We start from the raw sequence: 17,795 nt of genomic DNA, 5'->3' as shown, positions 1-17,795 counted from the left end.
CAAAAAATTTTCGGAGCTGAACTGACTGTGGACGTTGGGCTCCCAGCAGGAGCGGGGCCTCGTGGGGAGGTGTTGATGATTGGCAGTGGCCAGTATTTTTTTTTGTTTTGGTGAAAATTAAACATTAATGCTTAAAGAGCCTTCCCTTGTTGTTTGCTGTTGTTTAAACCCTGTTACAAGTGATTTGCTGTTGCTACTGGGCTGTTTTTTTTTAAATGACTAGATTTCTGGAAAAAAGGCCCAGTCCTGATCATTTTGGATAATCTGAGTTGTATGGTAGTTATATAATTGAAATTCTGTGATTTAAGAGATTTGTTAAATAAACGCAAAGTTAAAACATTAAACTCCCAATCCCAGTACAATTTTCTGTACCATCACAAATCTATTTCTAAAATGAAACTGGCATTAAAACATCATGAACTTCTGTTTATAAGATGTCCAGATAAAATTACACTGGACAACAAATTTAGTTTAAAGGTTTGATGCCTGAAAAAAATTGGGGATTATGGTAGCCAACTTCAATGAACACAAAGATAATTTTAAATTTGCTGTATCATGTGTAAAGTTGGAGAAAAATTAAATAAATTTTAATTGAATTTAGCAATTTCATTGCATAATGACGCTGACTCATTTCGTTAATTTAACTAACCTAAAAAATGTTTTGCCACAAATTTTTGTTTGTACTCAGCATCTGATGCCTCTTGGGTCAGTGTCTTACAATAGCCAGGATTGATGGATTCCTGTTGCCCTGATACTGCTTTTCCATGGTAACAATGTCCTTGTAAAACCTTTCACCACGTTCATCAATGTCTGCACCAAGATTAGCAGGGAAGAAAACCAAGTGCGAATGCAGAAAATGAATTTTCAAAGACCTGTTGCTCTTCATGGTTTTGTATACTTGAAGTAAACTTAAAATATGACAGGAAATCACAAAACCAGCTTGTAGCTAAAAGACAGTATGTGATAGGTAAATTATAAGCTGATTATTGTGTTCAGCAGCCCAAAATACACCCAAAAGTGCTCAGGAGACAAAATCTTTGTTATCCAGTGTTCTTGGTCACAAAATGTCCTCCTTGGCAGTTTGAGGGTTATTTTTTTAGGTGACTACTATCAAATTTAGTTGGTCAAATATTTTTGTAACCAGATCTTGTTCAGTTAATAAATGTTTTTCAGCATGCTGGTATATTTTGAAACAAAGCAATTAATTAAATTTTATAAATGGAAAAATGTTAACAATATATAAAGAAATTAATTCTTCATATATTGAAGTAAAGTACTGTAAAATGTATGGTTTGGTTCCATGACCATGTGAAGTCCTAATATATTTTAAGGTGAGTTTCAAACAACTTATAACTTAATTTTATCTCAAATGACTATAGCATTTTGTGTCCATTTAGACCAACTAAAGTGATGTTTACACAATCTTTGAAAGATTATTCTTTGTCATCCCCACTTGCTCACTTTTTCTGTTTACTTCACTTCCTCACTGACTTGTTCTTCCATGTCTTGGTAAAATAATGTTAATCATTTGGTCTGGAAACTTGATATGATTTGTGATGATAAAGTACAGCAGAAGATTCTATTTCAATTTCTATTTCCAATTTTAGATGTGACACAACTGAGAAACTGAGAAATTCACTAGATTACTTGAGGTCATTGTTGAATGAGCCCACCAATTTTAAACTTGTATACAGATATGCATTTGATTTTGCACGGGTAAGTGACTTTGTTTTAGCAAATTGTAAGATGAATTATGATCATCAATTGTACCAAATTTAGCTATGTTCATAGATTGATAGCTAATTGACATCTGCTTTTTCTGAAATATCTTGCTAGTTCATTTGAAAAATGCAGTTTTAGGTTTTTGTTCTGAAACTATCTATTCAATTATGTTTGAAAGTGATTTCAGACCACTTAAATTGTTAACTTCACTTGATATGGGACATTTAATTATTTCTTAATGGTTTGAATTCCTGCAGAAATCAATGTAAAATTTAACTTTTTATTGGTCTTGTGAATTTTGATCAACCCAAATAATAATGGTATATTTTAATTTCCAAGAAAATTGTAATAAACACATCAGCACTAGATAATGGAATATACACTATAGTTAGTATTGTTAGCAAATTTGCAGGCGAAACCAAATTTGTAGACTGGTTATCTACGGTTACTATAGGATCTAGATGAACTCAAAAAGTGTGCCTACGAAAGGCAGATGGAATTTAATTCTGGTGTGAGTTATTGCACATTAGTAGATTAAACCAGGGCCTGGTTGGTCCCTGGAGAGAACTGTCGACTAGAGAGACTAAAGGGTTTGCTTATATATTTGCATTAATGTGACACTGCTTTCAGAGTATTGTGTAACTGTATTCCCAGACCCTTTTGTTCTACCACACTCCTCAGGGCCCTACTGTTTACTGTACCTATATTTGACCTTCCAAAGTGCAACACCTTGCATTTGAATGCATTAAATTCTATCTGCCATTTTGCAGCCCATTTTTAAGCTGGTCCAGATGACTGAATGCTTTGTAAGCCTTCTTCGCTGTCCACTACACCTCCAAACTTTGTGACATCTACAAAATTGCTGATTAAATTTAACATTTCATCATCTTGATCAGCCATTCTTAATGGAGCCCCACGACCCTACCTAATCCACTCTCTTCCCCCCCACCCCAGGGGATCACATCACATTTACGTAAAAGCCTTGTTTTCTTTTCTCCTCAACAAACAGGAATATTTTTACATGTTTTTTATGTAGTCAGTAGGAGAGAAGTATGGAAGAAACTAAAACTTGACTGCTTCACAGGGAAGGGGGTCAATAAACTGAGCAGAGTCTGATGGGGATCATAGCCAAAAAAAAGATTGAGAATGTCTGATCATTGATTATAGATGATTACAGATCTTTGGGGCACACCATAAGTCTGTGTATTCCATGACCTTTCTGCCTGTTGGCCTCACTTTGATACTCCTCAAGTAATTTCCTTGTTGCCCATACCTACAACACAGCTCTCCCTTTTTAACCAGATCTCCAATATCCTTCAAAAACCAAGATTCTCTATGCCTGTTAGTTTTCCCTTTAATCCTAACAGAAACATACAAACACTGCCCTCTCAAAATTTCACTTTTGAAGGCTTCCCACTTACCAAGCATATACTTGCCAGAAAATAACCATGCTATCTAGATTCACTGATTTCCTCAAAATTGTTTTTTCTCCAATTTAGAATATCAACCAGAGGACCAGACCAATCCTCATCCATAATTATCTTAAATTTAAACATACAACAGAGTAACAGGCCATTTTGGCCCATGAGTCTGTAGCACCCAGTTTACATCCCATTAACCTACATCCTGGAACATTTTGAATGGTGGGAGAAAACGGGAGTCCCTGGAGAAAACCCACGCAGGCATGGGGAGAACATATAAATTAGTTACAGTAGCACAGGATTCTAACCTCACTCTGGTCCCGATCGCTGGTGCAGGAAAGGCGTTGAGCGAACTGCTATGCCACTGTGCCACCAATCTTGAAACGAATGGCATTGTGATCACTGGACCCAAAGTGTTCCTCTTCACACACTTCCATCGACAGTTTTCTAATAGGAAATCCAGTATTGCACTCTATTTGATACCTCTATACACTGATTTAGAAAACTTCCATGAACTCATTTGACAAACTAACCCACCCAGTCCTTTTACAGTATGGGAATCCCAGTCAATATGTGAAAAATTGATTGCTTTCTGTCACCACTTTGTTTCCTGCAGCTGTCTATCTCTCTGCAGATTTGCTCCTCCAATTTGCGCTGACTATTGGGTGATCTATAACACAATCCCATTAATGTGGTCTTACTTTACCATTCTTCAGTTCCACCCATAAAGATTCAGTAGGTGAGCCATTAAGTCTATCCTGTATGAGCACTGCAGTGCCATTTTACCTCACTTGCAATTCCACCCCTCTGCTTTCATCCCTCCCACCTCTAGCACATCTGAAACAGAACGTTGAGCTGCCAGTACTGCACCTCCTGCAATTCAGGTTTCACTTATGGCCACAATGTCATAATTCCACATGCGAATCTAAGCTCGTTTGCCTTTCCTGCAATGCTCCTTACATTGATATAAGTCACTTTCAGGTGGCCACAATAACCCGACTGTAAAGCAGCCTATTGTATTCCTATGCGGCTGTCGGGTGGCCACCTGAGAGTGGAGAACCCGGCCAGGAGGTTTATCTACCTAACTCTTCTGTAGGTATAATATCCTGCTCCAAGAATCCCCCGTTGCACCTGAAAGCAGGTCAGGCAAAGCTGCTAGCAGCTTTCAGGTGCCTAGCTGTGGGAAGGCTGTTGATAGTCAGCTGGCAACCCTCTGACAGCCACCCTCTAACACCTACCCTCCCCGCTGCGGACACCTACCCTCCCCGGTGCCTGACAGTCCCCCAACGGGGGACTACAGGGCTGGAGCGGACAGCGGGGTACTATGGAGCAGGGAGGGAACAGTGGAAGGGAAATGTCCACCTCTACTGATGTGCTTCAAGGTTACAGATTTCCGTCATGTTTTAGCAGTCTGACGCTGACCTCTCCATCAGCAGCAGTGCTGGATCGTTTGAAAATTGGGTTTTAAAATAGTGCAGTTCAGCACAGGTTCAGGCACCTCAGCCCCCACATCTGCGCCAAACACAAAGGACAGTTGAAACCTGTAGTCCTCCGCCGGCCGCCCCAGCCCTGCAGTCCCACGTTGGGGGGCTGTCAGGCAGCGGGGAGACAAGCTGTCAGATGGCTGCCCCTGCCCAGACTCAGGAGCAGGCATTTGCTCTATGGCCCCTCTCCCTGTTTCAATCCTTTCAGGTGGCAGAACACCCCTTTCAACGCTGCCACCTCAACGTCCCTTTGCAGACATCCGCAGCCTGCTCCAGAGCTGCATTCCCCAGGCGATTCCACCTGAAAGCGGTTAAAGACACACTTGTATGCAATTTTTGACATATTTTCAACCCCCTCTACACTATCTGCTCTGACACTCTGGTTCCTATCACCCTGCAAATCAAGTTGAACCCCCTCTTTCCTGAAATGATATTAGTCCCCCTCCGTTCAGATACAGACTGTCCTGCCAGTACAGATCTCACCTTCCTTGGAAGAGAGTCCAGTGATCCAGAAATCTGAAGGTTTCCTTCCTGCATCATCTCTTTGGCCATGTATTAAGTTGCGATATCCTTCTATTTTAACCTCACTCTGCATGGATAGCAATCCTGAGATTGCGATCGCGGGGGTTTGCGCATACACATGCCATTGGTCCCGACATGGATCATATCATCTGCTCACCCCTCTCTCTTGGGAATGCCATGAACTTGATTGGAGACATCCTGGGCCCTGAGAGACATCATACCATCCAGGATTCTAGATGTCTTCCGCAGAATCACTTGTCTGTCCCCCAACTATTGTATCCCCAAATCACAATAGCTTGTCTCTTCTCCCTTCCCTTCATAGGCACGTGGTCAGGCTCTGCTGGAGACCTGATTACTGACATTTGTCTCTGGTAGGTCATTCCCCCTTAACAATATCCAAAACTGTATGTGTGTTATTGAGGGGAACAAGCGCAGGGGTACCTACACTGACTGACTGTTCCCTTTCCCTCTCCTGACTGTCACCCAGCTATCTTTCTCTTGTCTCATAGATGTGATTGCTTCCCTGTAACTCCTGTCTGTCATCCTCTCAGCCTCCCAAATGATCCAGGTTCATCCAGCTCCAATTTGCTAAAACTGTAAGGAGCTGCAGTTCGATGTACTTCTCACAGATAGGTTTGCTGGATGAAATCGGAGATCCTATTTGATATGTTGCCTCCCAGGTGCCAGGGTCAGGATGTCTCTGATAGACTCCACAGCATTCTGGAGGGGGAGGGCGAGCAGCCAGATGCCGTGGTCCATGTGGGGACTAATGACATAGTTAGAAGTGGGAATGAGGTCCTGAAAAGGGAGTTAGGGAAGAAGTTGAAAAGCAGCACCTCAAGGGTGGCAATCTCAGTATTTCTGCCTGTGCCACACGCTAGTGAGGGTAAAAATAGGAAGTTATGGAGGATGAGTGCACGGCTTAGGAGCTGGGGCAGGGGTTTAGATTTCTGGATCATTGGGATCTCTTCTGGGGCAAGTCAGACCTGTACCAAAGTGACGGGTTGCACTTGAACAGGAGGGGGACCAATATCCTGGTGGGCAGGTTTGCTAAAGCTGTTGGGGAGGGTTTAAACTAGTTTGGGAGGGGGGTGGGAATCAGAATGAGAGTACAGAGAGTAGGGAGGAAGAACACCTCGACTGGAAGGAATGGAGGGAACAACAAAAAAATAAATGAAGGAGGGAGGAAGGTAAATGTAGTTGGTAACAAAAGGAGTATATGTGGAGGACAGTCTCTCAAGTGCATATATTTTAATGCAGGGAGCTTTATAAATAAGGAGGATGAAATTAAGGCATGGATGGCCACATGGAAATACGATATTGTGGCCATCAGTGAAACTTGGTTGCAGGAAGGGCATGTTTGGCAGTTAAATATTCCAGTATTCTGTTGTTTCAGGCATGATAGAAAGGGAGGATAAAAGGTAGAGGAGTTGCATTACTTATTAAAGAGAACATTACGGTATTGCTGTGGAAGGATGGTTTGGTGGGATCATCCAGCGATGCTATTTGGGTAGAATTGAGGAATGGAAGAGGCATGAATATATTAATGGGAGTCTATTATAGACCACCAAATGGGGTGTGGGAATTAGGGGAGCAAATTTGTAAGGAGATTGTGTATATGTGTAATAAACACAAGGTGGTAGTTGTGAGAAATTTAAACTTTCCAAACGTTAACTGGGACACTCATGCAGTAAGAGGGCTGGATAGGGTAGAGTTTGTTAAGTGTGTTCAGGAAAGTTTTCTTAATCAGTACGTAGAAGAACCAACTCGAGGGGGGCAGTATTGGATCTCCTATTAGGGAATGAGATAGGTCAGGTGACAGGTTTGTGTTGAGGAACACTTTGGGTCTAGTGATCACAATACTATTAGTTTTAGGTTAGTAATGAAAAAGAATAGAGGTAGACCAAAGGTTGAGATTCTTGATTGGAAGAAAGCAAATTTTGAGCAGATGAGAAAAGATTTGGAGGGTGTGGATTGGGATAAGATATTTTCACAGAAGTATGTGGCAGATAAATGGAGGATATTCAAAGGAGAAGGTTGTATGTCCCCATGAGGATTAAAGAAAGATTAGGAACTGAAGGGAGCCTTGGTTTTCAAACGATATTGGGGAACTTGGTTCGGAGGAAGAGGGATGTGTACAACAGGTATGGACAACAGGGAATGGATGACCTGCTTGAGGAATATAAGGTGTTACAAGCCCAGAAGACCCCAAAACCCAGCAGCAATAGATATTCACCAAGATCAATGGTTACTTAAACAAAAGTTGCTTTTAATTAACTTTAAACATGAAAACAGAGTCACACTTTAACTTATCACTATTGACTTACTTAACCTGACTTAACCCCCTTCTAATTCTAAGCACACATGTATGTAATGTATGAATAAGCTCAGAAACGTTATTTGATTCATAGTCCAATTTCATTCCTCCAAGTTCATTTCTTATACTGTCCACAGAATTTAACATTTATGAAGTTCACCAGGCTTTGGTGCTTGAAAGGAAAATGGTTACTGCTCAGGAAGGCTCTTGTTGGTTTTCAGAGAGAGATTTGTTGTTCCAGGACCTACACAACTGATTCCTTTTTAATCAGCCACTTCAGTGTTTTGCTGAAGAAACTTGCCCCTTCAGGTTTCTCTAGGTGATAACCTCTTTCTTTCAGGTCACCATAGAGTTCCTTTTTGTTTCTCTTATTCTAAGCGAAACATTAGACAGCCAGTCTTCTCCTCTTGCATGAACTACAATGGCTTTGACCAAGCTGAATTAAGAACTCACAACCTGTCTTCCAAATGGGGTTTTCCACAAGCTTGCCAGCTTGTTCTGTTCCAGTCCCAGCTGCTGTTCTCACTCACTCACACTCTCTCTCTCAGAGAAAAAAACTCTCTCTGCTTGCCAAACCACATGACCCTCTTAGAACAGCTCCAGACAATCTGCAGCTCTGACAAGATCTTTCATCTGTTGCCTTTTTGTAAACAACAATCCATCAGTGAAGTCTCTTGGGCACTCTCAAAAGCTCTTGCAGAGACTGTTGGCCCTGACATGTCTAGCATGGGACAGATCTCCACTATTTCAAATAAGATCTGTTTTAAAATGTTTGTATGTACTCTAACAAACCTTTCCCAATTTATCTCCCAAAAACATATCTATATACTCTGTCACAAAGGAGTGTTTAAAAAAAAATTAGAAAGGTTTAAAGGGGATATGAAGCTCCTTTGGCAGGAAAAGTAAAAATAAATCCAAAAGGTTTCTATAGATACATTAAAAGTAAAAGAATAGTGAGGGATAAAATTTGACCTCTTGAAGATGAGGGGGGTAGGCTCCATGAGAAGCCAGAGGAGATGGGTGAAATTTTAAATGATTTTTTTCCTCAGTATTCACTAAGGAAAAGAATATTAAGCCAGATGAAATGAAGAAATATAGTAGGGAGCTCATGGATAGTATAAGAATTAACGAGGAGGTAGTGTTAGCTATATTGAAAAAGATCAAGGTGGATAAATCTCCAAGTCCTAACAAAATATTCCCTAGGGCCCTGAGGGAGGTTAGTGAACAAATAGTGGAGGATTTGACAGAAATATTTAAAATGTCATTGGCCATGAGGGAAGTGCCGGAGAACTGGAGGGTGGCTCATGTTGTTCCACTGTTCAAAAAAGGATCCAAAAGTAAACTTTGTAATTATAGGCCTGGAAGTCTGACATCAGTGGAGGGTAAATTAATGGAAAGTGTCCTTGGAGATGGTAAATACAACTATTTGGAAAGACAGGGATTGATTCGGAGTAGTCAGCATGGTTTTGTACATGGTAGATCATGTCTAACAAATCTTAGAGTTTTTTGAGGAGGTTACTAAAAAGGTTGATGAGAGGAAGGCAGTGGATGTTGTCTATTTGGACTGTAGTAAGGGTTTTGATAATGTTCTCCATAAGTGGTTTGTCAGGAAGGTGGAAGCATTAAATATTAATGATGAAGTAATGAAATGGATTCAACAATGGTTGGATGGGCGATACCAAAGAGTGGTGGTGTAAAATTGTTTGTGGAATTGGAGGCCGGTGTCGAGTGGAGTGCCTCAGGGATCAGTACTGGGTCCACTGCTATTTGTCATATATATTAACGATCTAGATGATAGGGTGGCAATTTGGATTAGTAAATTTGCAGATGATACAAAGGTTGGCAGTGTTGTGGACAGTGAGGAAGATTATCAAAATTTACAGGGTGATATAGGACATTTAGAAGAGTGGGTTGAAAGATGGCAGATGGAGATTAATATTGATAAATGTGAGGTGCTACATTTTGGTAGGACTAATCATAATAGAACATATACATTGAGAAGTGCAGTTGAACAAAGTGACTTGGGAGTCATTGTACATAATTCTCTGAAAGTTGATTCACATGTGGATAGGGTGGTGAAGAAGGGATTTAGTATGTTGGCTTTCATAAATCAGAATTTCAACACAGGAGTTGGGGTGTTATGCTGAAATTGTATAAGGCATTGGAGAGGCAAAATTTGGAATACTGTGTGCAGTTTTGGCTACTTAAATACAGTAAGGATATAAACAGTATAGAGAGAGTGCAGAGGAGATTTACAAGAATGTTGCTGGAGTTTCAGGGTGTGAGTTACAGGGAAAGGTTGAGCAGGCTGGGTCTTTATTCCCTGGAGCATAGAAGGTTGAGGGCTGATTTAATAGAGGTATTCCAAATTTTTATGGGGATGGATAGAGTCAATATGGATAGGCTTTCTCCTCTGAGAGTGGGGGAGATTCAAACAAGAGGCCATGGATTGAGAGTAAAAGGGGAAAAGTTTAAGCGAAACACAAGGGGGAATTTCTTCACACAGAGGGTGGTGGGGGTATGGAATGAACTTTCGGCAGTGGTGGTGGAAGCGAGATTGATGTTAATATTCAAAGAAAGTTTGGATAGGTATATGGACGGGAGAGGTGTGGAGGTTTATGGGCCAAATGCGGGTCAGTAGGTCTAGGTGGGAGAGGATTTTCAGCACGGACTAGTAGGGCCAAACTGGCCTGTAAATGGTTGTATGAAGTTGTCAAGGATACTGTTATATTGTTGGCTTCTCTGACTATCCACATATTGCAAGTGGAACATATCTCTGCTCTTTCTACGAAATACAAAAAAAAACTGCCCTTGTCTGTGCTGCCTTGCTGAATCTCTGGAGGCCTATCTTACCTCAAATCCTGTACTACCAGCTCAGCCTCTGCTTGCCAAAGCCTTAAAGTCCCACTCTTGCACTGGTCACGCCCCTTTCTTTTATTTGGTTACGGCTAATTAGCCAATGAAGGAGATTAATAAACAATCACATTTCTTGATGCTCACATTCAAAGTCCTACTCTTGCAGCTCCTGTCAGTAAATTAACAAGCAAGCAGCTTTTCCAGTGCTTTTTAAACACCCCTGCTCTCATTCAAAATCCACGCTCATTGCTGCTGTTGGAGCTGAGGTGGTTCTGTCGCCTTAATTCTGATGCCTTACATCAGGGGTGTCAAACTCAAATTCACGGAGGGCCAAAATTTAAAACTTGGACTAAGTCAAGGGCCGAACTAAATATTTATTGAAAATTTTCAACAACATCTGCATGTTTTCTCTTCTTTCAACATTTGCAATGTTAAACTTTTTCTCATTAAAATAATTATTTAATAATAGTTTTGGATAAACTCTTTCCAGAAGCATTAACAAATGAGAAATAAAATATTCAATAAATAATATTTCTCTATAGAGCATTTGTCAAATGTTGCTAGTGTGCTGTCGAATAGTAAAATCTGAGGGCTATTGAGAATGTGGGAGAATAACATGATTCCTGAAACAATCAAATGGGTGACTGATTGTGGGCATGAACTCTAGCAGGGTTATTTGCCATGCTCTTTTTCCATTGGTACAGATATCCTTTGATTTACACACTTTTCAAGTTTTATGCCTAATGAGCTTGTATCCAGGTGCAGGTCCATTTTTAACCAGGAGTATATTTATCACCATGACATGAAACTATTGGAAGATCATTTTATCCTGAGATTAAAGTTCATAATCCTTACTCAGGCCTGTGTGCGGGAGGGCGGGGTTTGCGGGCGATCAGGTTGGACAACGACAGTGCAGGGGCATCGGCTCTCGCTGCAGGGCGGCATCTCGGCGGATCAGCGGCCCCGTCACCGTGAGTCGCAGGTCGGCCTGCGGCAGGGAGGGGGAGTGGGCAACGGTCCCGGCGAGGTCAGGCCCGAGGCCTCCGGTTCCGGGCGCCGGGAAGCGGCCTTGGCTTCCCCTGATACCGGCCAGGCCCCAAAACCAGAGTCCACGGTGAGACCTCGCAACGTAAACAGAGGAGGTGGGGGTGATTAGCAGGCTGACGCCAATGCATTCTGGGATTTGTAGTATTAGCTGTGCATGCGCTATACTGGCGCGGCAGCCAGCGGGCCACCTCTAATACATTTTTGAAATGATCTTGCGGGCCAAATATAATTATATCGCGGGCCAAATTTGGCCCGCGGGCCAGAGTTTGACATGTGTGCCTTACATGTTACTGACTTTTAATCATTCCTTTATTGCCTAGTTAACTGATCTGGTCCTAACCTCCATAAACTTCATTAATATGATCATTTCTCCAATGATGATGGCACCTTTTATGAGCCAGAAACAGAAATATTTGGATTTCTAAATAAAAGGATAGATCATCACTGGAATGTTACTGCATCTTGATTTTCATTGTGACTCAGCATTGTTGTCACATTTTGTGTGATAGTTCTCTTGTTATTTGCCCTGGAATATTGTTGTACCAGTCATTTGCCACTGGAAAAGATCATTTCCTTGCTATATCAAATTGGTTGAATACCAGAAAATGGGAGCAGAAGTAGGCTACCTGATCCATCAAGCATGCCCAGCCATTTAATATGAATGTAAAACTGCCCACTGATGAGGGTGATGTGACGCTTGTTGCGACTTCAACGCTCGTGTCGGCAAAGACTCAGAAACCTGGCCAGGAATCCTGGGCAAGCATGGCGTCGGCAAGTGCAACGACAATGGGCGCCTCCTGTTGGAGCTCTGCGCAGAACAGCGGCTTGTCATTACAAACACCCTTTTTCAGCAGAGGGACAGCCTTAAGACCACCTGGATGCATCCCCGATCCAAACACTGGCACCTCCTGGACTACATCCTGGTGCGAGAAAGTGACAAACAAGATGTGCTCCACACCAGGGTCATGCCTAGCGCGGAATGCCACACTGACCACCGGCTGGTTCGCTGCAAGCTCAACCTTCACTTCAAGCCAAAGCCCAGGAACAATAAAGCCCCCAGAAAGAGGTTCAATGTTGGAAAACTGCAGTCAGACGAAGCGAGAGGAAACTTCCAGGCAAACCTCAAAGCAAAGCTCGACGTTGCAACCCGCCTCACGGACCCGTCCCCTGAAACCCTCTGGGATCAGTTGAAGGCTACCATACTGCAATCCACTGAAGAGGTACTGGGCTTCTCCTCCAGGAAAAACAAGGACTGGTTTGACGAAAACAGCCAGGAAATCCAGGAGCTGCTGGCAAAGAAGCGAGCTGCCCACCAGGCTCACCTTACAAAGCCGTCCTGTCCAGAGAAGAAACAAGCCTTCCGTCGCGCATGCAGCCATCTTCAGCGCAAACTCCGGGAGATCCAAAATGAGTGGTGGACTAGCCTCGCCAAACGAACACAGCTCAGCGCGGACATTGGCGACTTCAGGGGTTTCTACGAGGCTCTAAAGGCTGTGTACGGCCCCTCACCCCAAGTCCAAAGCCCGCTGCGCAGCTCAGACGGCAAAGTCCTCCTCAGCGACAAGATCTCCATCCTCAACCGATGGTCAGAACACTTCCAATCTCTTTTCAGTACCAACCGCTCAGTCCAAGATTCCGCCCTGCTCCAGCTCCCTCAACAGCCCCTAAGGCTAGAGCTGGATGAGGTTCCCACCCTGGATGAGACATATAAGGCAATCGAACAACTGAAAAGTGGCAAAGCAGCAGGTATGGATGGAATCCCCCCAGAAGTCTGGAAGGCTGGCGGCAAAACTCTGCATGCCAAACTGCATGAGTTTTTCAAGCTTTGTTGGGACCAAGGTAAACTGCCTCAGGATCTTCGTGATGCCACCATCATCACCCTGTACAAAAACAAAGGCGAGAAATCAGACTGCTCAAACTACAGGGGAATCACGTTGCTCTCCATTGCAGGCAAAATCTTCGCTAGGATTCTACTAAATAGAATAATACCTAGTGTCGCTGAGAATATTCTCCCAGAATCACAGTGCGGCTTTCGCGCAAACAGAGGAACCACTGACATGGACTTTGCCCTCAGACAGCTCCAAGAAAAGTGCAGAGAACAAAACAAAGGACTCTACATCACCTTTGTTGACCTCACCAAAGCCTTCGACACCGTGAGCAGGAAAGGGCTTTGGCAAATACTAGAGCGCATCGGATGTCCCCCAAAGTTCCTCAACATGATTATCCAACTGCACGAAAACCAACAAGGACGGGTCAGATACAGCAATGAGCTCTCTGAACCCTTCTCCATTAACAATGGCGTGAAGCAAGGCTGTGTTCTCGCACCAACCCTCTTTTCAATCTTCTTCAGCATGATGCTGAACCAAGCCATGAAAGACCCCAACAATGAAGACGCTGTTTACATCCGGTACCGCACGGATGGCAGTCTCTTCAATCTGAGGCGCCTGCAAGCTCACACCAAGACACAAGAGAAACTTGTCCGTGAACTACTCTTTGCAGATGATGCCGCTTTAGTTGCCCATTCAGAGCCAGCTCTTCAGCGCTTGACGTCCTGCTTTGCGGAAACTGCCAAAATGTTTGGCCTGGAAGTCAGCCTGAAGAAAACTGAGGTCCTCCATCAGCCAGCTCCCCACCATGACTACCAGCCCCCCCACATCTCCATCGGGCACACAAAACTCAAAACGGTCAACCAGTTTACCTATCTCGGCTGCACCATTTCATCAGATGCAAGGATCGACAATGAGATAGACAACAGACTCGCCAAGGCAAATAGCGCCTTTGGAAGACTACACAAAAGAGTCTGGAAAAACAACCAACTGAAAAACCTCACAAAGATAAGCGTATACAGAGCCGTTGTCATACCCACACTCCTGTTCGGCTCCGAATCATGGGTCCTCTACCGGCACCACCTACGGCTCCTAGAACCCTTTCAACAGCGTTGTCTCCGCTCCATCCTCAACATCCATTGGAGCGCTCACACCCCTAACGTCGAGGTACTCGAGATGGCAGAGGTCGACAGCATCGAGTCCACGCTGCTGAAGATCCAGCTGCGCTGGATGGGTCACGTCTCCAGAATGGAGGACCATCGCCTTCCCAAGATCGTATTATATGGCGAGCTCTCCACTGGCCACCGTGACAGAGGTGCACCAAAGAAAAGGTACAAGGACTGCCTAAAGAAATCTCTTGGTGCCTGCCACATTGACCATCGCCAGTGGGCTGATAACGCCTCAAACCGTGCATCTTGGCGCCTCACAGTTTGGCGGGCAGCAGCCTCCTTTGAAGAAGACCGCAGAGCCCACCTCACTGACAAAAGGCAAAGGAGGAAAAACCCAACACCCAACCCCAACCAACCAATTTTCCCTTGCAACCGCTGCAATCGTGTCTGCCTGTCCCGCATCGGACTGGTCAGCCACAAACGAGCCTGCAGCTGACGTGGACTTTTTACCCCCTCCATAAATCTTCGTCCGCGAAGCAAAGCCAAAGAAAGAAAACTGCCCAGGCCTGGACTCCTGCACTGTCAGATCCTGAAGACCTTCCATTCTCTAATCTTTTGAAAATTTATTTAGATCCATAATTCTCTGACATAAATAATTCTAGATATACCCTACAAGGCAAAAAAAAAACTTTACCATAATGACGATCTCTTTATATTGAAAATTTGTCATCTTAGACTCTCTCAGTAGTGGAAACGACTCAATATCTACCCTGCTTTGTCTCTTTAGGGTTGTGTATGTTTTAAAAAAAAATGTGATGCAGAGTCGGTCGCACACCATAGAAAAGGGCCCTTCAGCACACTATATCCAATCTGACCTTGCACTGTGTTCATAATCTCTGTCTTGACAATTAACTAATTGTCTAAATGCTGAGAGTACTTGCCTTCATCTTCTCAGCCATTGCATACAGATTCCCCTTGCCTTAAACCTATGCCCTCTTGTCTTGGATACCTCAACCATAGGATAATTATTTTTAACTATCTACCCTACCTATCTGTCTTTCATACTTATCCATTCATCCATCATCTGGCCCTTCTGCCATTTCCATTCCATGGAAAATAAAGGCAGCCTATCCACTTTATCAGTCTACAGAATAGTTCCAATCCAGGCAATATCCTTGTGAATCTTCTGTTCAGTCATTACAGCACAAATGCATCTTTCCTTTATTATGGTGGCCAGAAATACATATAATGCACACCTATGGCCTAACCAATGTTTTATGATGTTGTAATATGACATTGCAACTCTTGTATTTTATGCTACACCCAATGAAGGAGAGCATCTCTTTCCTCTTCCTGAGTACTACAAGGTTCCTTTGATCATCAATACTCACTATGGTCCTACCATGTGATTGCTTTACCTTTGTTCACTCTCCCAAAATGCATCACCTTGCAATTATTAGGATTAAATTCCATTTGCTGTTTGGAGGGATACATATAAAGAAAGATGCATACATTTTGCTCATTTATGTTAAGTTCCAAAATGTAAAATTTGTTTTGAGATGGATGAAGTATTAACCTGTTAGCGTAATGCTATTATAATGCCAGTGACCTGGGTATGAATCCGTCGCTGTCTGTAATGAGTTTGAACGTTCTCCCTGTGACCTGCGTGAGTTCCCTCTAAGTGCTCTGGTTTCCTCCCACCCTTCAAAACATATTGGGTTGGTGGATTAAATGTATGAAATTGAGCGGCATGGGTTTCATAGGCCTGAAAAGCTTTCCACTGTGCTGAATTGTTAAAATTTAAAGGGCAGTATGGTTAGCATAGAAGATAACACAATGTTATTACAATGCCTGCAACCCAGGTTTGAATCTGGCATTGCCTGTAAGTGGTTTATATGTTCCCCCCTATGTCTGCGTGGGTTATCTCCAGGTGCTATAGATTCCTCCCACCCTCCAAAAAAAAATGTACGGGGATTGTAGATTAATTTGGGTATTTAGTGGCACAGGCTGGTGGGCCGGAAGAGCCTGTTACTTGGTGTATGTCTAAATTTAAAACAAAATTATTGCACTAAATTTGTGGTGTCAAAAGAAGACTTGAAACAAACACAACTGTGTGCATAAAATTCTCATTTGCATTTTAAAATTACCCACGGATGTTCTATTCAAAATAAGAACTAAGACATTGTTGCCAGTCAATTTTCGAAAGGGATTTACTGATACTTGCTTCACCACAATATTTGAATTTATGCTTGCTGCTTGTATCTTACATTTGTATTTTCTCTCAACAGGAGAAGGATCAACGTAGCTTGGAGATTAGCACAGCAAAATGCATGCTGGGACTACTTTTAGGAAAAACTTGGCCACTCTTCCCTTCCTTTCATCAGTTCCTTGAGGTATTAAAATAGTTGTCATATTAAATTACAAAATGTTCAAGCGTAAATAAAATTTCATTGTTATTTTAAAAAGTATAAATTTATGAGACTAAAAGTTTATATTCAAATTTTCTTTGTAATGTTTACATAATATTTTCAAGAAATAGAATAAGGCAGAGATTGAAATGTCTTGATTAGCCAGGATATCAAAGATTATGGGGAGATGGCTGAGTGGGAATATGGATCAGCTCATGGTTAAATGGTGGGCCAGACTTGATAGACTGAACAGCCTATTTCTGCTCCTATGTCTTATGGTCTTAATAAAATTTTAGTTTTTGTGTATGTATATTAAAAAAATGATATTTGAGTAGATGGAGCAAAAATAAACAATTAAAAATGACACAGTAATTATAAAGTTGTGGCAGGACACAACTGCAGTGGGTGGTGAAGCAAAATAAAAACATGAGACACTATGAGCTGACTAGTTTAATGGCGTTCATACAATCGTTTAAAATATCCAAGATTCGCCCGCTCCATTTGCCATGTGACTCTCGGAAATGATGCGGCTCTGGTGAGGTAAGTAGTGGCGTGGTCCACCACAAAGTTTAAATTGTGTCTAAGTAAATAAAAGCCTGACCATCATTAATCTCTGGAAACTCCGAGGAACTCCTGGGCCCACGGAGACTCGTGACTCCGAAGCTCTGGTGAGGTAAGTAGTGGCGTGGTCCACCACATGACCCCCCACCCCCCCAATCCTGTTATCATGAGCAGCAATGGCTGGTGGGCGCCCCCTGCTCCGGGGGCATGCCATCTGTACTGGCTGATCTAGGTTCATGTGTGCCAGCTTAAGGTGATCTATCAAAACTGTTTCTTGCCGACTGACAATGTCTATAGCAAATGTGGAGCCATCATTCCATACCACGTTGAAAAGATTTTCTTATAGCCGTTGCTACAGTGTCCTGTGCACATCCCTGGGCAGGAATACATAAAGGCAGTCCTTTAGTTCAGGAGGAATGTATGAAGTTGTAGACCCATGTCGGGTGGTCGGAATAGATGCCAGTGTACCCACCTTCTCCCTCAAACATGTGAGTTCTGAAGTGGGAGATTCCTGTTGCCCAT

The 17,795-nt window shown here is 42.8% G+C and overlaps 1 protein-coding gene across 6 annotated transcripts in view; it reads left to right on the top strand.

Annotated features, from left to right (window-relative positions):
* The window catches only part of dcun1d4 (DCN1, defective in cullin neddylation 1, domain containing 4 (S. cerevisiae)), a 108,423-nt gene that overhangs the window by 81,054 nt on the left and 9,574 nt on the right, over window positions 1-17,795 (top strand). For all 6 annotated transcript variants that reach the window (XR_011353589.1, XM_069924681.1, XM_069924679.1 and 3 more), the window contains 2 exons: window positions 1,608-1,716; window positions 16,593-16,697. Coding sequence is in view for 5 of the 6 variants with exons in the window: in XM_069924681.1 (XP_069780782.1) it covers window positions 1,608-1,716; window positions 16,593-16,697 (214 nt within the window). In the remaining variant the exon portion in view is untranslated. The remainder of the gene's footprint in view (window positions 1-1,607; window positions 1,717-16,592; window positions 16,698-17,795) is intronic.

This window comes from Narcine bancroftii, chromosome 3, assembly GCF_036971445.1.
Source record: "Narcine bancroftii isolate sNarBan1 chromosome 3, sNarBan1.hap1, whole genome shotgun sequence".
NCBI classification, from domain to species: Eukaryota; Metazoa; Chordata; class Chondrichthyes; order Torpediniformes; family Narcinidae; genus Narcine; species Narcine bancroftii.
Note: the sequence above shows the minus strand (reverse complement) of the source record. Positions and strands in the feature narration are given on the sequence as shown.